The sequence below is a fragment of the Telmatherina bonti genome (assembly GCF_933228915.1).
Source record: "Telmatherina bonti genome assembly, chromosome: 3".
Classification (NCBI taxonomy): domain Eukaryota; kingdom Metazoa; phylum Chordata; class Actinopteri; order Atheriniformes; family Telmatherinidae; genus Telmatherina; species Telmatherina bonti.
The window spans coordinates 21,105,487-21,130,050 of NC_136621.1; the positions used below are offsets into that span (position 1 = coordinate 21,105,487).

Consider the following 24,564-nt stretch of genomic DNA (forward strand, 5'->3'; position numbering starts at 1 on the left):
TGAGAAAGTTCAGCTTAGTAACAAGCACATTTTTAGATGTTGGAGTAGATAAATCAATTGTCTACATATTTTTGGATCAAATGTGCAATTTTATCTTGGATTCAATCATAATTCTAAGTCCATTGATTGTGAAAGTGTGTAAAATTCTTCAATTTTTTCCATTGCATTTTATGTTTATTCATCAAGGTAATTGTTAAAGATGATAAGTAACTTAAAGACATATTTTTCAGTCCTGTTTCAAATATATGATGTTCCTAAAACAAACCTTATTCATTGGCTGATTCGCTTTTTTTCTTAGGAAACAAAGGAGCTGAATGTTTTCTTCAAAACTAATGGCTTTAAAACTTACTCATTATTGGAACATTGTTGCCCAGACTTGTAAAGCTTAGCCAACCGTTTGAATGAATTGCACATATGCTAACACCCTGCAGTGTGTAAAATGTGCTGACAAAGACTTTTCTGCATCTTAATGAGTCTAAATGTAATCTGGGAAAAAAATAAGTTTTAGTTATCAGTCATATTGGCCATTTTTAAATTTGAATGCCTCAAAGTACTCGTTCGACTATGGCAGTCAATCTTAATGATGGACGGAACAAACAAACTACTTATAGCCCCAAAAGTTAACCTTGAGATTTGTTTTATCATTGGCAAACCTTGTGGTTTCCTACAATACTTTTTGCATTCCAAATTGTTTGTACAATGGTTGTTCTTGGCCAGTCTCTTTATAGTAAATTGCTGGCCTAGAGAAATGCCCCGTACATTAGGGCTGTGACGCTATGCTTTTGTCCCGATTCAATTCTATTCAGAATTTTTGGGTGCCAATTCGATTTAATTTGCAGTTCTCACAATTCTTTGATATTGCTGATTTTTGTCAATTAAAAACAAAAAAAATGTATGAAACTTTAAAAAAAAAAATGTTTGCTAGTCATTTTTCTTGATTTCAATCAGGAAAAAAACAACCCAGTAGCCAGACCATCATTCTGCTGCTATAATGCCCAAGAAGACAGGTAAACAGATCAATAAAAACAATAAAGATGACAAAAAATTTATAATGGATTATTTTTATTTATTTGGAAAAAAAAAATCAATTTTTTAGCAAAAAATCTGTTTAAAATTGTGAAGCAAAAAAATCCAGATTTTTAATTTTTTTATTCTATATTCCCACCTCTACCATTCATACTAAAAAAGGAGAAATTCTGCATTTATTACCCCGTATATTTTAAGACTGATCTCTGACAGTACACCAGCTGTAGATGCTCTGCCACCCTGTGCATGGAGAACCTGTGGCTATATATATAATCATTACTAGGACTTAAACTCTGTTTGAAGTTAAATCAAGGATGCTATGGACAGGAATATCTTAGACTCCATTTAAAATATTTGATTATCTGAGAGCAGCTTTGACCTGTGCGTTACCAGCACAGTGCAGGAGTTCAACAGCACAGTAGCTTTAACACTCGGCCAGCGTAACCCTTACTGCACATATACAACTGCAGCCTGTAAGTAAATGGCTCTTATTATGAATTATTGCTATGATTGTCATTGTAATTAACATCTTATTGTTGCCATCATGATTAAGGCAACATCACATGCATCTCTGTCTGCCGTAGTAGGAGTCTGTGAACCAGAGGCAGCAAACTGAACAAGAAATCAAATGTCACAGTATAGTGTTGGGTTACCATTAAATGCCAGAAGAACTTCAGTGGGCTTTGACTTTTTATGTTTATGGATCTTTAATGGAAGTAGAGCATAATTCCTCCATAAAACATGTTCTCATTTATTTATTTATTTATGATTGAGTTGGAGAGTATTGTTTGAAATCTTCCATTGCTGCTAAAATTGATTTTTTTTTTTTAAAGTTAAAGCTGATTAAATCCATGAGTTATATACTCATCACCCATGTTCCCTGTTGATGTGGGTGTTGCTGTCCTGGATGAGACCATTCCCCGAAGGTTAGAAAGACTTATTCAGAGGATAATAATTCTTTCTGATGAAATTTCTATTAGTCCCAGTTTTCTCTTTTAGATGTCAAAACCTGCTGGTTTTGTTTGTCTCCCATTTTGAGGTTTTGGTTTATTGCATCAGCTGTATTGAAGGAGCTAAGTCTAATCAAAGCCACTGAGACATCTTGGCTCGAGAATGTTTTGACCTGCCACGTTACCGTGATTGACTTCACTCTGATTCCTTAGTTTCTGGTTCATCCATCTTTTATTCCATCTCCAAAATTCTTGTGCCATTTACACGTCGCGCCCTGCGGTCAAAAACCAGTTGCCTTCTGGGCCAAACATCTACCCAACTAGTGATGTGTTCCTCCTGTATGCGTCACCTGCCCAGGTAACAATACAGCGCCCCCTAACAGCACCACTGAGAACACAGTTAAAGAAATCGGCTCCTATAAGCTGGTTTTTCTGCTCTAGTAATAACATCTGTGCCCTGGTTGGTTTGCACAATGTACTTTCCTTTCTCCAAACCAGCTGATTGAAAAGTGTCTTGCACAGATGTTACATTTCATGACAGCTTAAAGGAAACTTGGCCATTATTGGTACACTTCTGAGAAAGTTTGATCTTTGCCACGTGAAGAAAAAAAAAAAAAGCTGTTCCTTCACACGCCACTCTAATGTGAAAGCATTGTGCATATCAAATGTGGTGCAGTCACAGTTTCCGAACCTGATGCCTAGATGTCAGCATTGTTAAAACACTTTGCAGTTGAGCGGTCTTTTGCATCTGAAGCCTCTGGCATCAATGCCCCAACAACGAATCTTCTCTAAAAGTGAGGATCAGATGGACCCCATTGAAAACTAAATTACTGCAGTGTTATTCAGTTCTGTAATTGCTTACATTTACCAAGCAGCACAGGTGTAAAAGCTTTGAAGTAGTTTTTCCCGTGATACTTCTAGTTAAAAGTATCACTATAATACAGAAGCGTAGACTGAGAGAAGAGGGAAAGTAAAAAATAGGCTAGATACATAGAATTACAAACTTAGAGCAGCAAAACAGTGAGTAGAAATCCAACAGTTTTATTTTCTCTTTTTTTCTTTTTTCATCCTGCTTCTCCTTTATTTATATTTATTTGATCAAATTCTTATGTCTCACCCACAGCGAGGAGGATGGTGAGCACGAGGACAAAGCCATCTGGTACTACAGCACCAAGGTAATCTTTTCTTAAAAGCCTATGTTAAGAAAAGGATGTTGAGATGCTTAAATTATCAATATTTTGACTGTATATGTGTGTTACAAACATTTTGCTTTTACAAAATGAGTCGGTAATATAAATAAGAAAACTAGAAGCACTCGGAGAACACAGACCTCAGCCAAGGCATGGGGTCACTCGCCTGAGAAAAACCCCAAAAGACCCAACAACCCAGTTACCAACCCCATACTCTGATGTACACTTCAAGCTGATATGACACTCTTATTTCCATCATCAGAATAGATACCACGTCTTCTTTAGAATCATTGAACCTGAAAGCATAACCTTAAACGCCAAGATAAAGCAGAAGGCTATAACAGTCTTAAAGTTATTGAAGAAATTCCCATTTTCTCTGATAGCAGCAATCTGAGATAGATGTTAGTGTATTTAACATCTAACATGATGTCACCTTTACTTATTTATTTTTGCCATAGATTCTGGACATTATCTCTTGAAGTAGAAGCTATGAATGCAGAATTATTGATATCTCTATTTATATTCCTGAATCCAGACAGTAATCCAGATCATCCCCAAAATGTAATCACTTGTTCCTTATTCCATGTTAGATCATTCCTGAAGATTTGATTAAACTCCATCCCTAACACTTTTGAGTTATGTTGCCAGCAGACAGACAAACCAGTGCTGCTGAAAACAAAACCTTTGCCTTGGTGGAGGTAATAACGATGTAAACCCTGTCCTTCCCAGGTCCAGCTAGCTGAGCTAATCGATCGCCTGGATAAAGAGTACTGGGAGGCAGACCTGTATGCTGCGCTTGAGGAGATAAGGGAAGAGGTGCACTCTCATATGGATATCACTGAGGATCTAACCAACAAGGCTCGTGGGAACAACAAGTGTTTCTTCACTGCTGCAAATGGTAAAAAACTTGTCATTCTCTCTTTATTCACTCAATATGATTCATGGAATCTGAGGTGTTCTCTGTCACTGAGTTTAATCAGATTTAACAGAGGGGGATAAGGATCTTTTTAATCCCAGCGTTTTTTCTTTGCTGTTTATCTTGCACTCTCTCTTCTCATACCTTTGCCTACTTTCTTGGCAGCACCAATGAATGCCAACCAGTCATACGTGGTCAGGCTTTAGGAATCAACTCGGTTATTATGTAACCTTACTCTGGTCTCATTCTGGCTCGCGTCCAACACTTGCTGCTTCCTCTCAGCCTGCCATGCTTTCCTTCTGTTGGATAACCAAATGTTTATGTATGATTTTTACTCACTTTGTATATTAAAATGAATTATTTCTGAGAACATATTGTTTACACATCATAGTTTTTGAATGCATGTTTGTAGCTGTAAGTTAATGTTACCTTGAGGGGAAATTAGGTCTCATAACAAGTATCAGATGTGCGCCAGATAAAAGTGAAACTTAGCAGAAGACTGGAATCTTTTCCTTTTCATAGAAATAGACAACAATGTTTTAACTCCATCAGATTTAGTCTATTTTGTTTTGCACATCACTACCTTACGCAAAAAGAGAGGAAGTTTTATGTACCACATGCTCTTCTACAGGTACCATCATCACGAGTTATTGATTAGACAGAAAAGTTCTAAAAGCAAATGATACAATAATGGCCAAAAACTTAAGTTCTTGCTCCAAAAGTTCTTGGGCCAAAGCAGACTTCACCTGCTGCACAGACTAAGATCCATTGTCCTGCAGGAAAGCCTTCTGCAGACCTTTTTTTTAAAATTCATCATGGCAGACATATTTTATAGCGTGCCATACTGGTGCAGCAGAGAGCAAAAAACTGAACAAACTGGTGAAGAAGGCTGTGTTATGGGCCAAAATCTCGAGCCTGTGGAAGTGGTGGGTGACAGGAAGATGATAGCAAAGGTGTCTTCAATCATGGAAAGTGCCTCCCACCTCCTGTATGAGACTGTAAGAGCCTTGGAAAGCACCACCAGTAGCAGGCTTCTTCACCCACAGTGCATGACGGAGAGGTACCGCAGGTCCTTCCTCCCTTGTGTTGTTAGATTCCATAACCAGGCCAGCTTGTAGCAGAGCTGATCATCCACCACCTACAGCTCATCATTGTATAATATCTAGTCATAACAATTGCATATGTTCACATTTATTCCTACGGTAAAACTGTCACTTTGCACTTCATTCATACTTGACTTTTTATTGCACTGTATTTATAACCACTTGTCTCCTTTGCACTATTAGCTTTTGTTTTACATATGTAAATACATTTGAGTGTGTGTTATTTCTTAGTTTGGTATGTATACTGTGTATACTATACACAGCTGTCTGCATCACCAGATTTCCCCTGTGAGGCATGAAAAAAGGTCACCTCATCTCCTCATCTAACTTTGCTCTTGTGTTTTAGAGCAAATTCATATTTGTGATTACTTCTGACAACATTAATGAATAGACATGAAACATACTAAGTATTACATGCAAATGATATCAAAACAGCTGTAATTCCAAAGTATCTTCTATAAGGCAATTCTGTTTGTACTAGCTCATAGAAATCTAATGCTATCATATGAAAGTATGTCCCCAAAGTTCCTGGATTGACAGTTCTTCCTCTTAAATTCCATTATTTCAGTCATTTCTAATACTTCGAATTTGGACTAAGTTCTGCTTTGTGACTTTTGTTTTATCTTTTGTTTTGTCTTCTCCAAACATCCTTGGGGGGGAAAAAAAAGTCATTACTTTTATCGAGGCTCTTTCTGTGCTTATCCCTTAAATTTCTCTTGTTCCCCATGGCTTTTTTATTTCCTCTGTTTAAGTCTTCTTCTTCTTTCCTCATCCAGAGGAGATCCTGGAGCGATTGCGTGCCAAGAAGGAGGAGGAGCTGGAAGAGGTGAAAAGACGGGTGGCCGAGGAGGCCCAGAAAGCACGTCTTGAGAAGGAGAAGAAAGAGGGAGATGCACAGAAGGAAGATGAAGAGACCAAGCTGATGGATGAGTGGCAGCAGGAGGGTAGAACAGCAGATCTGATGAAGGAAGACCAGGGAACAAAAGAAGAAGTTGCACAGGAAAAAGGGGATGGTGTCAGAACTGGAGGTAATTATGTTTATATTTCACAAAAAATAAAGCTATTATTAAATGTGTATACAAAGGCTTTTTCCAAATTTCAGTTCCACCATGATCTGTGCTTGGCCTTGATTTAAAAAAAAAAAAAAAAAAAAAAAGAGAGAGACCTTGTCATAGGGATTTTATGAGTTATTGATCAAGAAATCTTTTAAACATACTCTTAAACCCATTTGAAATGTTAGAAATACTTTTTTTTTTTTTTTTAATTTAAAAAATTGGTACTCAGGGATCATATGATGATTAATTATCAATGTCGTGATAAATATTGTCCACTGTTTACAAAAAAGAAGCTTAAAGAAAGAAATAAGTTTTTCCTCATGAAGCATGAAAACGTTTGACCATCTTGGCTGAAATGTGTAAACTTTAAATCTTTTGTAGAAGTTGTTACTCATCTGCCAGTTGCAGTTATCCGCTCTCTTCATTGTTTACAACTCATTTATTTATTGCAAACAATATTCACAATATTACTACTATTGGTCTATAGTTGGTGAAGTTCCACCCACTGTCCAAGAAGGCGGTAGTATCTCAGAGGGATCCATACATCCAGAAACCTCTTCGCCAACACTAAGCTCCACTTTGAGCTCTAGTCTGGTCACTGCAGCTCCAAAGCACCTGGCTTCCTCTGTAGAAGCTCGAACAGAGGGATGCTCCAGGGTGGAGGTGTCTAACAACACTGAAGGTATACAGAAACATTCAAGCGTAAAACTGCCCTCATTGAGCTTTACTGGGAGTCTGCTATTCTGCCGCTCTGCAGCCACACTGGACAGTTATTATATATCTGTTGGGGTTGTTTCACCATATTTCCTCATGCTTTGGTGCCACTCTCGATCATTTCTTAACCTGCTTCTTTGCATGTAGCTCCTATTCCATCTGCAGCTTTTGTGTTCAATTCTCAGTTATTTCTGTTGTGGCTTCAGATGCAGAAACTTTGCTGCCAATCTGCTCTTAAGCTCATATATGTTTGTATTTAGTTGATTTGATGTCACATGGTATTGTCTATACAACTTGGATAACTAAAATGGTGCTTCAAGGGACAGAAGACAGATTTGAAAAAAAAAAAACCAAGAACTTCTTTTTGGTTTTTTTGCTTGTCATTGATTTATTGGATGATGTACTGTTTTATGGAGCTTTTGCTTTTGTTGAATAAATTATGAAGTCATAATATAGACAGTAAACCACTGAGTTTGCAGAACTTCACCCTTTAATTGTTCTGCTTTGGAAAATCATTTGTGCACAACTCTTGTGAGCTCTTTGCTTAATTATCCACCTGCTAATGTCAGGTGGTGCATGCATTTACACATTGCAAACCAGCAGAGGGAGCCACAGACTGTACTTTTTTTCTAAAGACCCGATAAAATGATTTTTTTATTTTCACCAACAAGATTTCAGTTGCACCCACCTTTGTATTTATTTTCAGTCATTAAAGCAATTCATAAAAAGAAATATCTGAAATGGGTCATAAAAGGAAGAACTGCACAGAAGCATAATTTATCTAATGGTCAGTGTTAAACTATTTTTTTCTTGTTTCTTTTTTCTTGATAGAAAAACCATCATCAGACTCTGTCCCTGCCTGTGGAGATGGTGTTCCCAGTCTTAGTCACCCCTGCCAGCCCTGCGAGGAAAACAGTAACAGCAGCATAGGAGCTGGTGTCCCACCCAGGGGTCCTGAACCTCCAGACTTAGCTGACCGGTCCTCCCAGTCATCCCTGGCGAGCCTTGATGACACAGGTCCTTTTGTTACAACATTATTACTCTCTTTAAGTAGTGATGTACTGCATAAAGGTGACATTGCAAGCTTAAATGATGCCCGAAAAACAACGGCTGTCTTTCTCCTTATTTATCGGACTCAAAAACAAGCTTACTGTGAAATTTACAATTTAATGAAGTTGAACTGTTTTTTTGCATTTGCAGGGGACAGCAAAGATTCACCAAATGGCGACATGACAAGTCTAAGCAGTAAGAAATCTGCAGCAACTCGCATGGTGACCAGACTGAGGAACCCGGACAGCAAGCTGAGCCAAATGAAAAGTCAACAGGTTGCGGCTGCTGTTCATGAAGCCAACAGAGGCTTCAAAGAGGGGAGAGAGGTTAGGACCACAGATGAAAATGGCTTTATTCCACTCATAATGCAATTAGGATCAAAATTATTCATACCGTTGGCAAATGTAGACATTGAGTTATTTTTATGTGTGGTTTGGGTCATTGTCATGCTGAAATTTCCTCTGTTGTGAAATGCGAAGGTTCTTTGCAGACAGTCAGATGTTGTTGAGAATCTTGATGCAAGTCTCTTCTTTCATGATGCAGTTTACTTGCCTGGTCCATAGGCTGAAAAACAACACAAAGCATGATGCTACCACCACCATGCTTGACTGCGGGGATGGTGCTCTTGGGATTGAATGATTCTTTTTTTTTTTTTTTTTTTTTTTTTTGTTTACTGCAAATGAAGGCCATGGCATTATTCATGGGGATCCTCCGTGTCGGGAGCCGCGCCTGTTTCACAGGTGGGGTCATTGTGGCGGGGGTCGTCCTGGTGGTGGTTGTTGGTAAGGGTTCTACAGTGCAGCCATATGGCTGTGGCGTGGACCCCGGCCTCCCCTGGTCTGGGCGTTACCTGTGGCTGTGTCCCTGTTGGTCATTCCTGGGGCAGCTCCTGACATGGACAGATTCCCCAGATGTTGTTTCCTCGCAGCAGTGTCAAGCCAGATACAGAGATAAAATCCTGAAATTAGTAGGTTTTATTTTGGCATAAATGGTCAGAGGAAGTGTTGGGTTGTGTGTGTCTATGTTTTTTTTAAGTGTGAAACAGTTTTTTATGTTTTTAAGCACTTTGATATACTTCTGCATAAAAAGTGCAATAAAAAAAAAGCTTGATTTGATTTGATTATTAGGTTATATCTCTATTTTTTTTTTTTCCATCTGACCACGAAACCGAAGACCAATAGTCTTCCTCATTTTCCAGATGAGAAAAAGAAGTTGATTAATCAGGGTAGAAGGAAATAATTTAGATCAGCATTTGGGATGATTTAAAACCTTTTATTTTCTGTTAAACGGGTATGAATGATTTTGGACAGGCTATTTTTGCATAAAATGTAAGTCAAGCCTAGAAATAGTTTTTTTTTTTTTTTCATTAAGCAATTTAATACATAATAGTATCTTATTGACACACCCTTTTTCACTTTGAAGAAACATTTTGATTTATTTAAGAAATAAATGAAAATCTAAATTTGCGGCTGAAGGATCATTTGGAGTCTAATAATATGTAAAATGTGTCCACTAACATCGTCTGTTTTCTCAGCATAAAATCCTTAAATACCTGCATTGAGTTCAAATTAATTGATTTACTTCTATAGGTATTGGTAGTCAATGCACAAGGCGACATTACCCGTGTCAGCACACGCAGCAGCAAGGAAGTAGTGATGAAGGGGACCCTCAGCCAGTACTTCAAGCTTGGGCAGGAGGGCAAGTACCGTGTCTATCATAACCAGTACAGCACGAATGCTTTGGCGCTCAACAAGCACCAGCACAGAGAGGCAAGTAGCACAAACACTTGTTGCCAATAACTCATCTGTCACTCCACAGAATAACCGGCTGAAAAACCTTCCAGGCTTCAAACTTATTTGTTTATTTTCTATATATTTGGTTTCTCCCCCTTACTGCCAAAACATATTCGTTTGGAGCACATTATAAGTTGTTCAACCTTTAAATGTCTGTTTATGTGTGTCTTATAGAGAATAGGTTAATTTGAGCTGTTTGAGTCAGTTTTTGGCTAATAATAAGACTTTCTTCTTTATTAGGACCATGACAAAAGGCGACATCTCTCCCACAAATTCTGTATGACACCAGCAGGAGAGTTCAAGTGGAACGGGTCTATTCATGGCTCAAAGGTTCTGACCATCTCCACGTTGAGGCTCACCATAATCCAGCTTGAAAACAATGTTCCAACACCATTCATGCATCCCAACTGGTCCTCACACAGGTATAAAATTTTACATCTCTGTGAAGCTTTAACTTTTTTTCTTCAACCCTACAAAATCTTCAGTGAGTATTCGTTTCAGTTCATGAAACAGTGGTTATTCTTATTTTTGTAATTTATTTAATCTTCCGTGTACAAATGACAGCAAAGTCAAATCAGACCATGTCCACACTGAGAAAGTAAGAGAAGTCCAGTCTAAGAAGAAGTGGAAACATGCAAAAAAATTTTATTTGTTTTGTTTTGCAGGACCAACTGGATCAAAGCTGTTCAGATGTGCAGTAAGGCCAGAGAGTTTGCACTGGCTCTGGCCATCCTGGAGTGTGCCATCAAACCTGTGGCTATGCTGCCTGTCTGGAAAGACTCACTGGGACATACCAGGTAAATTAACATAATTATGTTGTGTGTTCTGTAAACCTGCGCTTAACTATAGTGAGATTTCTCAAACTGATTTCAAATGTAAAACTTGCAAGTACTTGTACAACTAAAACATGTGTTCAGTGCATGTATTGAACTCTTGTACTGGGATGTGCCCCAGTTCAGCAGGCAGAAACTATCATAACCAGATCAGATCAAAAGGCCCACCCTAGCTGTGTGGAATAATATTTGGACTGCAGGTCCACAACCAGCAACACCCACTTCTGCCTTCACTACGACTTCAACACCAGAAAGCTCCTTTAAAGAGCTTATTATCCAAGATCTCACAAGGTTTAGACCAGAATGTGTGTGTGTCTGTCAGCATCAAAGCAAGTGAGAATGAAACAGGTCTCAGAAACCTGTTTGACAAGTCTGTATTTTTGTGTTTCATGGAACTCGTCCAAGTGCAAATCATTTTCTCCTCCTGAATCAAGGTATCACATTATACTTCTCCATTAAATTAAAAATGATAAAATAAAAATGTTTAGAAAAATATAGAAATGAACAGAAAGATGTGTTTTATCTTGATATTACTTCATACAAAAGTATTTTCTATGCATCACACTATGAAGACAACATTTGTTTGCATAGTTTGTCATTTAGATGGCATCACACAGGGATTGTTTGGTGGACTCGGTCTGATTCAGCAGGGATTTCCAAAAATTTCACACCTTGTTTTAGTTTTGTTTTCAAACTGCACTTAACTTAAGCAGACCAAACCGCTTGGACAATGTCACAAAGTTATAACAACTGCTCTGTATAGGGCACAAAAACACAAGTTTGCATGTAAAAACGACAGATTAAATGCTGGTGGATATTTATCTAGTGCAGGGGGGTCATGGAAATTTTTGTTCTTTCTCCTTCTTTTCTTTCTTATTTTTGTGGACATGATGAGTGTTATACTGATCAGGTGCCGGACTCGCTTACATTGTGAAACAATGCAGGAGTATTTCCAAACTTTTCCCTGATGGTGTAGAAATTTCTCACCACAGAGGTATTTTTCTACTGCTGGTTCTGTGCTAAAGGATCAGAGAACGCAGCTGAATTTATGCATAATGGATGCTATCTGGTTTATGCAGCGATTCTCCCAGTCAAATGAATTAAGCAACCAAGTAGCAAAATAACAGAATATATGGTTCACCGTAATATTATACAAGTTCAAAAAATATCTTAAGCTTATGTTAAATATTTTTAGGCTTATCTTAAGCTAAAAATATTTTAAGCTTAAAATAAACCTTCAAATACATTTACTGTAATGTTTTTGCTTTTTTTATTATAAATGAAAATGTCAAAACAACATGAATCCAGTGAAATCTAAGAATGAAATAAGAAAAGTAATGACTGTAAGGACTGTAAGGTAGTAAGGACTGGGTACATTTACAATTACTTAATGTGTTAACGTGTGGGTCGGGTTGCCAGTTATACATAAACAGATCAGGTCCATATGTTAATAGATGATATCAACATTGTGAGTTTGGTCATCATACTTGATTCAGATCAGTAAAACTGGACCAGTGCAAGACTTACATTTTCTGAACATATGCTGTTGGTATTATATTTCCTCCTACCCAAAAAATAATCTGCATCACTTGCTTCTTCTTCTTGATGATTTATTATGGTTGGCAAAGTCGTTTTTATTTTTGGTTGCTGGATAGTTTGAGACCACCAGCTTTCAAGCAAACCAGATTTAGCTTCTTCAGTCTGCATCACTTCACGTTGGTGTTCATACTTCAGCAATGAACACCAACCCATCCCATACCTGGAAGTGGACCACAATTCATTTAAAGCAAATCAAACAGTAGCAGTGTGAATTTGCTCTAGGTTTTTTGTAAATGGTCCTAACATAACGTCCTGCCTTTTTTGTGTTATACACAGTTTATCAATTAAGATGGAATAACAGCAGGCTTAACTGAAAAGAAGCATTTCTAAATCTTTTCAGGTTAAACCGCATGACGTCTATGGAGCGAGAGGAGAAAGAGAAAGTCAAAAAGAGAGAAAAGAAGCTGGAGGATGAGGAGACAATGCAACAAGCAACCTGGGTCAAGTACACTTTTCCTATCAAGCACCAGGTAGGTCACATAAATACTCACTCGCTAACATTTTAAAATCATTTAAAAGTAAACCCAACTAAGTTTCAGATAGTTAACATATAACAAATTGTCTCACCTTGCCATGCTAGAAAGAACAGAAATAACCTCTAAGTTTAGTATGGGCACTGTTATAAAATACTAATTTCCTGTTGCTGCTGTTGTCTTTAAAACGGGAGCAATAATTAACATTCTGTGGCAACCTTTTCTGGTTGCAGCAATGAAAAAAGTAGCTGTTCATATAGTCTGTGATACCACCACCAAACCATACTTACCTGTTTGATGTGTTTTCTAAGCTAATATGAATTAAATGTTGTGTAAGCTGATAATAGGGTGACTGCCATAATGGTTTTAAATAATCTTTATCTCCAGTAAAACTTAAAAGACATGAAAATGAATTCTAGCAGTGGCAAACACTGCTCTGTATGCTCAGTGTGAGTGACTATCAAGGGCTCTTTGATTCAGCAAATAAAGCACCACTGTGACCATTTCCTTTGGCAATTAGCAATAGTATGTTAACCAAAAAAACCTCCAAACTTTCAGGTTCTTTATGTGATGCATCCCTCCCTTTCCCTCCAAGGTTTACATTACATTCAAATGTATATTTTTTTCTACAATCTTATTGTCCTTTCTTGTCTTATATAAAGGTGTGGAAGCAGAAAGGAGAGGAGTACCGTGTTACGGGCTATGGGGGCTGGAGTTGGATCAGTAAGACCTATGTGCCACGATTCGTCCCTAAGCTTCCTGGCAACACTAACGCCAACTATCGAAAAGAACTGGAAGGTGTGGAGCAAAATACTTTCTGAACTATAAAAAATGTTTTGTTACTTCTTTGTTTTTCCTTTTAATGGCTTCCAACTAAACTTGGTCTTTGAGTTCATGATTCAGATCTTCAGCCATGACAATGATGTTGTTGTTGTTAGGCCTATGCATTGGTGAGAAATGAAAAAGCCTCTTAATTATTGTGTTTTTATCTCATAAAATTATGTATTATGATTTCTCAGCAAGTTTCTAAATCAAAACAATTCAGGGGTTTTGGCTTTTTGTATTAAGTGCAGCAAATGAAAAAGTTTTGCTACTGATGAGTGCTGTTCAACAATTTCAGTTTTTATTTGTAGTTAAATCGCATGAAATTTTGAGATTATCACATATTACACCTGCAATATGCTTTTTCTTTAAAAGTATTTATATGAAAAAATTAACTGGTATCCAAACAATAAAAACACATCTGACAGATTCCAAAACTGTACGTTTCATCTTGCTATGACCAAGATTCACCAAACACGAGGCAAAGCAAGGCAGAATTAGTACGTGTCAGAGACACATGTCACTTCCTTTTCTGCTTTCTTCAATAACAGACAGAAAACAACATTTCATATTGTTAAATCTGCTCTGGTATTTTTTTTTTTTACATCAGAAACTCTGCCAAATTGGCATGAGAGGTGGAGGCATTCGCCTGCAAGCCTCTGCATGCAGCTTTCTGTGTTCAGAGCTAGTTACCCAGAAATTTGTAAAAGAGAGAACTGTGTTAATGTGCTTACAAAAGAACAATGCTGTTTATTATTGAATGCATTAACATGCCCAGCCCTAATAATAACTGATTTATGGTGCTGCTAAATGGCTCAATTTTATACAACATGTACTTTTGTCTTAACTGTGTCATTATTATCTTTTTTAAAGATGCAAAACTTGGCAAAAAATGTACCCTGCTGGACTTGAGCCGACGCCCCAGTGTTGCTGCACCACAAACTCAGGGTGATGTTGCCCAAATCAGCGAAACAATTAATGAAAACTCAACAGACTGCGCTAAGCCACTTGCTGAATACGTGGAGCCTGATGAGAAGTTGGAGAAAGACAAGAAAGAAGAGTTGGATAAAAAAGAGATGAAGGAAGAGGAACCACCAGCAAATGCATCTCCTGCAAAGATGGAAGTGGATGAAACAGACTTGCAGTCAGAAGAAGAGCAAAGTATAACTCAATATTATATTATTATTATTATTATTATTATTATTATTATTATTACTACTACTACCTAGTAAGCAGTAATAAATGGTATGAAAATAGTAAATATTTTGATTTTTTTTTTTTTAACAAAAAATTAGTTTTAATGTCATTGGTTCTAAGCTGAAGACATACATATGATGTTTGTTGAAAGTAATCAAAACACAGAATGTGATGCACTTTAAATTTTATGTGATTTAAAGTCTAGATCGATTTTCTTTCCAGGGTTTGTCAGTCATGAGGATAATGCTTCTGTAAAAGTGGAGAATACAGAGGCTACAGAGCAACCTTTCAACTATGATGTTGTAGATGTCAGCAAGGGCTTCCTCACCCGCGTTCCCTACAAGAAGAAGGTGAAGATGTCCAAGCTGGACAGCCTGCTGGAGCGCAGAGTAAAGCAGCACATGATCGAGGAGAGGCAACGGCAGCAGGTGTCAGCATCCAAACTTCTGGAACCTACCCTAGTTTCATCCAGTTCAGTTCCTGCTCTGAGCACTCCAGTTCGGCCACGGACGCCGCTCAAGCCTCACACTCTGACACAGATGCCACTCAAACTGAGTGAAAGCGCTGTGAAAGTGGAGGAGAAATCTTCCACCGTACAAACTCCAGGGGGTGGAGAAGCCGGAGGACAAGAAGGAGAAACACAAGCTGAACTCTCTAACTTTCCCTCTCCTGTTTCAGATTCATCGCTCAAAGACAATTTACATTCAAGTACAGGTGAACGTTCTGATTCATCAGAACATCAAACCACCTCCACGCCCCAAGAACTGGAGGAAAACTTAGTGGAAAGGACTATGAGGCCAAAAGAAACTAGGTCAGACAATTTAGACAAAGAGGTTGTCAAAGTGTCTGATATGCAAGAAATGGCAGCTGGGGGGAGCTCATTAGAGCAACAAGTAGCCAGTGTTACATCAGATGTGGCAAAGGCGGAATGTGTTGAAAACACAGGGTCTGACTCTTTAAGGACACTCTTGAGTGTTCTCGACCAAAAAAACACTCAAAACACATCTTTTAAAGCTGTTGGGCAAAACCCAGACACTCTAAGCTCTGTTTGTTCAGGCATGGAGGAAAATGGCTTGGAGCTAGAGTACAACCAAGAAAATTTGCAAGACACTGGGCATCATGGAACAGTAGCTGATGAAACGTCCAAGCCAGTTCCTCCTCCGCCTCAGGTAAATGGTAATGATGGAAGTGAGAGCATAATGTGTAACTCTTTAGTGAGCTCTAATAATGGTGTGCTCACCAGCCGACCCCAGACAAAGTTGAACAGCATTGGTAAAGGTGGGGAACAACGAGTGGGTGTGTCGTTGCAAGATGGCACGCACCAGAAGCCTTTAGTCAACGGAGATTTGGCACCTGTAAATGATTCTGTAGAAAATAAAGGAAAAGAACAAAGTCTAGGCACTAAATTTGAGGATGAGATAACGATGTCTGATGAGGATTACAAGCCTCCTCTGAAGATAACAAAGCTTGAAAACAACATAGACACACTTGGAGCTAATACTGGGTGCATTGTGCAGAACAACAGCACCTCAGCTTTTCATTCTGTGGAGAACAAACACAGCCCTGGAGTCAAGATCATAAAAATGGCTCCCTCCCCTATTCCTTCTGTAGAGGAGTCCAGTCTGAGCGATGACTTTGCAGAGGAGAGTAGTAACAGTGTGTCAACAGAACCACTCAAGACCATCATCAGCCAGGTAACCACAACATCCACCTCCACCACAACAGTAGTTTCTACCGAAACTAGAATAGCCAAAGTGTCGTTAAAGTCATGTGGAGAAGATACGATGCCTGTGGTGACAACGATGAGCAGCGCAGTGTCTACCCTTTCTACCATGACCAAAACAACTGTGACCAAAATCAGTTCCTCTGGGCTTGATGATCAGTCAGAAGACTGCCAGAGTGAAATTGTGATGCAAGAAGACAAAGCCATGCTGTCTGCCAGTAAGTCTGCAACTGACAGCAGTGGTAAAACGTCAGTGTCATCTGTCGTGACGATGCGGGAAGACTCGTCTTTGACAAAGGGTCGCGTTCGCCTTCTCAAATTCTCCCGCACCAAGAAGACACGCTCTGACACAGCTCTTCCTTCCTACTGCAAGTTTGTCACCAAGAGCACCCGGAGGAGTATTTTTGTACTGCCACACGATGACTTGAAGGTATTGGCGAGGCGAGGCGGATTCCGTGAGGTGTTGGTGTTTAGTTATAACGCCAAACCAGCACTCGATATCTGGCCGTATCCTTCTCCCAGGCCCACGTTTGGCATCACTTGGAGGTAAATTCACTATGTTGTTTAATTTTTCTTGTGTACTTTTTAATCCCTGTTGTCTATTTGAAAACTATGGGTGGCGTTCCTTGTGTGCAAATTCAGTCCAAATGTGGAGGACACTCACATGGAAGCAAAAGGGGGCCTTTTTAATGGGAGACAGATACATAACAGTGGATTTACTTTGGGACTCTGTATACTTAAATGGATGTCGAAAGTGGTGATAAAGCACATTCAAATTTAAATTGGAAAATTAATAATTGGTTTTAGGGTCTTTAGGTTTGTCAAGCTTGGTTTTAAGTGACTGTATTTAAAGAAAACACCTTCCTACTCAGCACTCAAGAAATAATTTACTGAGACTATTGTTTTATTACTGACTGCTGAGGAAATTATATTTTAAAGAACTGATAACAGAACAGCTCTTTGTAAATTTTTCTTTAAATTGGGTTCTTTTTGTTGAAAGAACTCTGGAGATCCCAAAACACAAGAACAAAATGATGACTATGGAACATTGTTAAATATAAAGGACTGATAAAGAACCAGTGCATTACCATGTAATGTCTGAAATTATGTGAATCATACGTTGTTTCTTGTCTGACTCTGCAAACAAAAGCCTCATGTAACTAATTGGCAGACAGCTATGTCTTCCCACAGAAGGGTGCTTTTTTTTTAAAAAAAAAAAAAAAAGATATGACCAACATAAAGTGAACCACCGTGTTCTGGTGACACCCTGCAGCCTAGTTTCATGCTTCAAATCAATCAAATGAAACTTCTTTTCTGCAGCTTTCAAAATAGTGCTTGAGATTTTCTTTCATAGTCAGTGACTTCATTCATTCATTCATTCATTCATTCATTCATTCATTCATTCATTCATTCTCTTAACCGCTTAGTCCAATAAAGGGTCACGGGGAAGCTGGAACCTATCCCAGCTGTCTTTGGGCAAAAGGCGGGGAATACCCTGGACAGCTCGCCAGTCCATTGCAGGGCCTAGTCAGTGACTTGTGAATTCCAGTTTTGAAACATTTCATTATTGCTCTGTTAAGTATGAGTGGGCAATTGATCTAATGGCAAACTGAAAAATCTATGCCCACCCACTGAATACTAACTACTCAATCAGCACCACATCAGAACACACCCTTCTTTATTATCTAGTTGTTCTCAAAATGTGACCACAGTTGACAATTTTGCGTCATTCAACATCATGCTGCCTTAATCCAGGGGAAAAAAAATGAAGTGAGACCAAAAAGTTACTCTGAAAATGTTTGAGGTTGATCTGAGAAGCAACTCCTAGAAAATTAAATTTCTTTCACCACCACAGGAATCACCTCTTTCCCTGCTGTGCTTTATGCGCTTTCTTTCTCAGCATAAAGTTTTGACAATTACACAACAACCAGACACGCACATCTTTAAACTGCTACAGCTTCAACGGGACATTTGTCATATTTAAAAGCAAATGTGGGATTAAATCTAGTATTATTCACCTTTAAGTCTTCCCTCAGTTTTGTCATTGGGCCATGTGTTAATTTATTGCTCATTATGTCCTCTTCCTGCCTGTCTGCCATTTGTGGCTTTGGCCCAGGGTGAGGCTGTAGCTCCCAGTTTGGTGTGACACAGGGACCTCTGGTTATTTTGACTAGACCTCAGAGTTCCGTAGCAGACGTGAATCATTCGATGGTCTGAGAGGTGTCCCGATGTTCACTTTGTGTACTGACCAAACCCGGCAACCCATGCATATTTTTCCGCCTGTGGTTGCACATGGGAAGCAGAATATTTACCAGACCCCATACACACTTACAGTCTTGTGATGATGATGTTTTTGTAGATGTTCAAGATGTTTTAAGTAACCATGTCTAAAGTGCCAAATTCATAGTCTGAACAGAATTCCCGGGCATAAAGATGCTAGCAAGATTTATGTCGTCTTTTGGAAATTATTTATTGGTGGTTGACATCCTGTCCATGTAAATTTAAAAGGGCTAAGTGAAATATGTGCAAGCTTACGCTTTGAACTGTTGTTTGATGTGTGTTTTAGCATGCGATAAAATCTGTCCCACTTTCAGATTAATGCATGCAGTTATTCATTAAAAATGGAAGTTGGTGTTCTTTTGGTTTCAAGGAAACAGTCCTGAATGGACTGCAGCCCCACCAACTACCCCAGTCAGTTTCTACTCGGCTCCTTTCAGTTCCATCCTTGTGCAGCAGTGTGTTTTCTTTAACCCACATCAACTGACTGATCTATTGATGTACAACAAAATGCACATAATAGACACTCTTAGGAATTCTGTAAATGTTGGATTGCATTTATTTCCAACTAATACTTGCTTTGGATATCACATCTAGGTACCGGCTGCAGACTGTCAAGTCTCTGGCTGGAGTGAGCCTGATGCTGAGACTCTTGTGGGCCTGTCTAAGATGGGACGACATGGCTGTCAAACCCTCGGCAGCTGTTGGCACCACCCGCACAGGTACACTGTCTACTCTTCCGAAGCATGTTCCATGCATTTCAATAGTTCTTGCTATACATATTTGAGCTCGCTCTTGTCCTTACGTGGTTCAAAAGAGCAGTTCAGAATAAAATAAAACTATTTTTCTCAGTCTCATTGGGGTGTCACTGGTCTTATATTGGAGTGTATTTCCTCCATTCTTTTTTTTTTGGGCTTTCTTCTCATCACCATACCAATCCAGCCCTATCCCCACTCATTGCCACAGAGACGTCAGATACTGAAATCACCACCACCGAGATCATAAAGCGGCGTGATGTGGGACCTTATGGCATTCGCTCAGAATACTGCATTCGCAAAATCATCTGTCCCCTGGGAGTGCCTGAGACTCCAAAAGGTAAAATACACTTTTGTTTTTAAGTTAAAGACTTGATTCAGGAAGATTTGTGAGTCTTTGTTAATTTTCTATTAGGAATAATTATACATATTTTTTTTCTCAATGTAGACGTCGGATAATGTGTATGAGGCCTATTTTTTTTACCGTGTATATGAAACAGAAACACTTTTTTGCCCTTTTCACCTCATAAAAAACTAAATATAAACACGCTATTATTATTAATTTATATATATGCCCACCTGTTGAATATCCCAGAAACACACACCCCTCAGAGGAAAGGTCTGCGCTCCAGTGCCTTGCGGCCCAAGAAGCCCGAGCCTGCCAAACAAACAGGCCCTGTGGTGATTGAGACCTGGGTGGCCGAAGAGGAGCTTGACCTCTGGGAGATCAGAGCCTTCTCAGAAAGGTCAGAGGGTCACATGAAACACACAATAAGCTGCCTGTCAGAATTATTTTGAAACACGTCAGACAGAAGAGGCTAATTTTAATTCCTGTTATAATTTTTTAGTTTTTTATTTTTACATATTAAGTTTCCAAAAAAAAGCATTTTTGTGTTCCAAATGTGAACATTTTATGCGTATTTTGCAGGGTGGAGAAAGAGAAAGCCCAGGCTGCAGAGCAGGCAAAAGTGAGTTTGTTTTACTTCTACTGATATTAGTTTAAATTTTCTATGTTCATTTTTATGCAAATTCTAAAAAAGGATATATTTCTGTTTTTCTGAACTGATATTCTTTAAATGCACAAGTCTTTTTACATTCCTGTATTTCTGTGCTTTCCACATTGTTTACCATCTCAGAAGCGTCTCGAGCAGAAGCCAGGATCAGTCGCCGCTACTCCAAGTGGAACTCCTGCAACACCTGCCGCCACGCCCAAAGTTATTATTGGTTCCATTTCAGGCCAAGGCACCCCCAGTGCCAAGGTGGTGCTGTCCACCAAGATGGGCTCTCCTGTCACATTCCAACAGAACAAGAACTTCCAGCAGTCATTCGCAACCTGGGTTAAGCAAGGTCAAAGCACGCAAGGTTTGTCGGAGTTGAACACAAGAACAAATCATAATAGATATCTTCACTCTTTCTTTAACAATTATTGCTTTTTAAGGGGCTTATCTTACATTTCTTTTCTGTTTTGTACATTTTCTTTCATTTCAAGATATATTTATTAGATTTTATTTACAGTAATAACAACATTTTTTTACTGCCTTATTTTATTTGTTTGCTTTCTTTATTAGGAGCCGGTGCCGAGACCACTGTGTCCACATCTAGTGGGCACACTTTGCACATTACAGGAACCTCTGTCAGTGGAAAGGTTGTGACCACCAAGCTTCCTCTACCTGCAAACAGCAAGATCGTCACGGTCAACGTGCCGACTACACAAGGAGGTATAGCTGGTTTTATTAAGTCACACCTCAAAGGTGGACAGAGGGCACAAGTTACATTTATGCAGTGTACACATTTCTTTCCTTCCATGAGCATTTCAGGATACATGCATGTTTATTTTTGTTTCTTCACCTCAGACGTAGACCTGCGACATTTAAGATGTGTCAAAGAAGTCACATTAGATCTGGTGCATTAGCTGCATGCCATTGTAAGCAGATGTGCCAACCGCACACACAGGGCTTTTGCAGGACTGAGCAGGTCTTCTTTCATTTTAAATGTTGTTGCAAGCCATCCCAGGCCCAAATAGTTGAACTGCACAAATTTGGCATAAATAAGACATTCCTTTTGTCTTTTATTATCATTTCAAATGAGCAGATACACGTTTTTCTTTCATAAAATCCCAAAGCTTGGCAACACTATGGTCTTAAATTTTTCTTTATATGTTTGTAACTGCATGGATTTAAAGAGCTTCACTTGCCTTAAATTAATTTTGTTGTAATTATTACCCACAATTGATTTGTTCTGTGATTTAATTAACTATTCCCATTCATCCTCATTTAATAAAGTAAAGCAATCTACTTTATAGAACAGATAATTCAAAATTAGCAGATATTTTCATAGCTTTGCCTTATAGTGATTGCATGTTGTGATTCATTTATGCTAATACATTTTTTTAGTTCTGTAACTTTGTAGCTTGATTTTTTTCAAGTCATGATTTGGCTACAGCAGGTATATTTCAGAGAAGAAAGTAAAGTGAACACTGGAATTACATTTCTAGACGTAAATGTGCACCACTGTCTCAGATCATAAGGTAATTGATGATTTTAGCTTCTTTCTTTTTTTTTTTTTTTACCTCACCAGCTGTTTCATAAGTCTGTTTTTATATGTTTTGTATATATTTAGCATTTGATACAACGTTTTACTAACCAATTCTTTCAAGTGATTAATGCAAATGTAATTAATGAGTTAATAAAAAAAATAAGCCACAGCTAAAGTAAGAAGTTGCAAAACATAGCTTTTTAGATAACTAAATACATCAAATATACTGTAGTATAAAACAATGCTAAAAAGCTTTTTTGTGCGCAAATGCAAGAAAAGATAGCATTAAAGAAACTGGCCACTGTGTGCTATTTTATGCTACAGAAACTATCCGCTTTGCATTAAATCCAGTGCATGAAGTCTGCCTGCCTCATGACTCAGTGGCCCAGTTTGGTGTGTAGCCTGTGTCCTGTTGGCATAGTAATCTATCAGTCGGCTGTTGTTTGGGTTTTTTTGGGTACAGTAGACTTGTGTAGTCGGAGCAGTCCTATATGCAGACTAAAAACTTGCTGACTTGTGTGCTTTTCAATCCTTCAAACTATCAGTACTGTGGCAATGGTTTTTTTAGACAATTGTTTTTACTGATATGTCACAAGCACATGCCTCATTTAAGATGCTGGCAGCTACTTTCTTACAAAAATTATTGCAAGGCTGTATTTATCATGTAGTATTTGTTGCGTATTTGAAATAAAAATGTGTCTTTGATATTGTAACAATTTCATAAAATACAGAAACCTGAGGGAAAACAGAACATTTTTAAATAGAAAATTTTGAGTTAAAATCAGCTATTCTTGAAATGGCTGCAATAAGAATAAAAAATAAATGCAGAAATATAGATATAATTTACTGCAGATCTTTGTAAAATTCAATTTTCTTTTAATTGATTAGAAGAAAGATTTTTAGCAAGGATACAAAGAACATGATTCTTCTTTCTTTTGAAGTCATCATGAAGGAGAATCTAAGTTCTGGTGAAGTGTAACCATTTAATGTGAACGTGTATTTATCCAACATGACTGCTGGGTGCCTTGTTTGTTTTGGAATGGCTTCAGGAAGTTAGGCAGGAAAACAAGTTTTCCCTGAGGTCTGCTTTCCAGACAGGTAGCCCTCTATAGTAGGATTCCATTTTGCCTTTTTTCCCCCCCTCCATCTTCTTCAATAAAAGTGTACCTCTCCACTCACTAGCGTCCCGACTCCTCGACCTCTTCAAACAGCCAGTCCATAGAAAAGCGTGTTTGATGTGTGTGACCAGAGCAGCAACTCCCCAGTCTTACGGGCGAGCTCAAAATCTCTATTTGAAGAGGGAAACCCTTGATGTATAGGTTTACCTGCTTGGTTATGGTTGCAGACCACAGGAAAAGAGCCACACTCATGGTTTCCAGTTCTCTCCATCAGTTTCATGTGAGCTCGTGACAGTAAAGCGCAGATATGAAATACCTTCTTTGTCAGATTAAAGTTAAGAAGTAGGAATTTAAGTAATGTTTAATTTATGAGGGTCTGCAGGTATGTTGGGGAAAACCCAACTTTGCTTTCAGTGTGACTGAAGATTTTCTGTACCTGCTCAGCCAATATTTATTATTCTGTGATCAAAAGCTGGCCCTGTGATGAAGAACGATGCACACAAAGAGTGAGTTTAGTTGTGTTTTTGGAAGCCATCTTTTTTATTGCTCACTTGTAGCCATGGCTTCGTGTATTTTAGCCATTTGAGAGTTTTAATTCTCCTACCTGTAGTGAATGGAGTATTTGTGTTTGGGGTTTGTCGCAGCACATTTGTTTGACAAAATAATATAACAAGTCTCTCATAAGATAAGCCAACTAGTGATGCTGTATAATTTAAACACATGATGTTTTCACTCTTTCTTCCCAGCTGTGCTTTGATCTTGGCTGATTTTTAGACTTTGCAAACAGTTTGTCAGCATGTCTGCCTCCTAATCTTCTGTTGCTTTCCAACTTGCTCACTCAAGTGTATTTCTTGTGTCTCTTTTCTTTGCAGGTGTAGTTCAGCAGAAAGTGTTAGGTATCATCCCATCCAGTTCAGCAGGAGGTGCCCAAACATACACCACATTCCAGCCCCGCACTACTACGCTCAACATCAAACCCAATACCCCAGGCTCCCAACAGCAGGTACAACAACAACAGGTGTCCGGTCTTTCAGTCGCATTTTAGTTTCTTAGATTTGCCAGGTACTATTCTTCAGGCCTTTACACAGTTACTCTGAATATTTCATCCGAAGAATAATTTTTTATCGGATCACTGTAAAGTCAATGGGAACGTTCACATCAGTGACAAAATTCCATCAAGGTAGATTTTAGGAAAAAGTATTCACATCTGACAGATATATATATAATCGACCGATCAGAGAAGGCCTGTTGACTGATAGATCACCGGCTACAAGCTATGTAGGTGTCACTACCGCTGCCATTTCATTTACTTTGTATCATCATGGCCGAGCGTCTTTATTATTTTTTGTCTTCTTCTTCAAGCAAGTAGCTACCAGCTAAAGCAGATCCTCCAACTCTCCCACAGATAGTTTGTATGACCTGAAGTCTACGTGCT

At 38.5% G+C, this 24,564-nt stretch overlaps 1 protein-coding gene across 1 annotated transcript in view; it reads left to right on the forward strand.

Annotated features, from left to right (window-relative positions):
• The window catches only part of LOC306754342 (nucleosome-remodeling factor subunit BPTF-like), a 45,831-nt gene that overhangs the window by 5,182 nt on the left and 16,085 nt on the right, over window positions 1-24,564 (forward strand). The window contains exons 3-22 of the mRNA XM_079238323.1: window positions 3,100-3,151; window positions 3,896-4,064; window positions 5,962-6,213; window positions 6,728-6,922; window positions 7,786-7,971; window positions 8,155-8,330; window positions 9,594-9,773; window positions 10,038-10,219; window positions 10,463-10,594; window positions 12,570-12,699; window positions 13,365-13,500; window positions 14,398-14,685; window positions 14,944-16,990; window positions 19,319-19,443; window positions 19,664-19,816; window positions 20,072-20,222; window positions 20,405-20,444; window positions 20,613-20,838; window positions 21,045-21,194; window positions 24,002-24,132. Of these exons, the coding sequence (XP_079094449.1) occupies window positions 3,100-3,151; window positions 3,896-4,064; window positions 5,962-6,213; window positions 6,728-6,922; window positions 7,786-7,971; window positions 8,155-8,330; window positions 9,594-9,773; window positions 10,038-10,219; window positions 10,463-10,594; window positions 12,570-12,699; window positions 13,365-13,500; window positions 14,398-14,685; window positions 14,944-16,990; window positions 19,319-19,443; window positions 19,664-19,816; window positions 20,072-20,222; window positions 20,405-20,444; window positions 20,613-20,838; window positions 21,045-21,194; window positions 24,002-24,132 (5,101 nt within the window). The remainder of the gene's footprint in view (window positions 1-3,099; window positions 3,152-3,895; window positions 4,065-5,961; window positions 6,214-6,727; window positions 6,923-7,785; window positions 7,972-8,154; window positions 8,331-9,593; window positions 9,774-10,037; window positions 10,220-10,462; window positions 10,595-12,569; window positions 12,700-13,364; window positions 13,501-14,397; window positions 14,686-14,943; window positions 16,991-19,318; window positions 19,444-19,663; window positions 19,817-20,071; window positions 20,223-20,404; window positions 20,445-20,612; window positions 20,839-21,044; window positions 21,195-24,001; window positions 24,133-24,564) is intronic.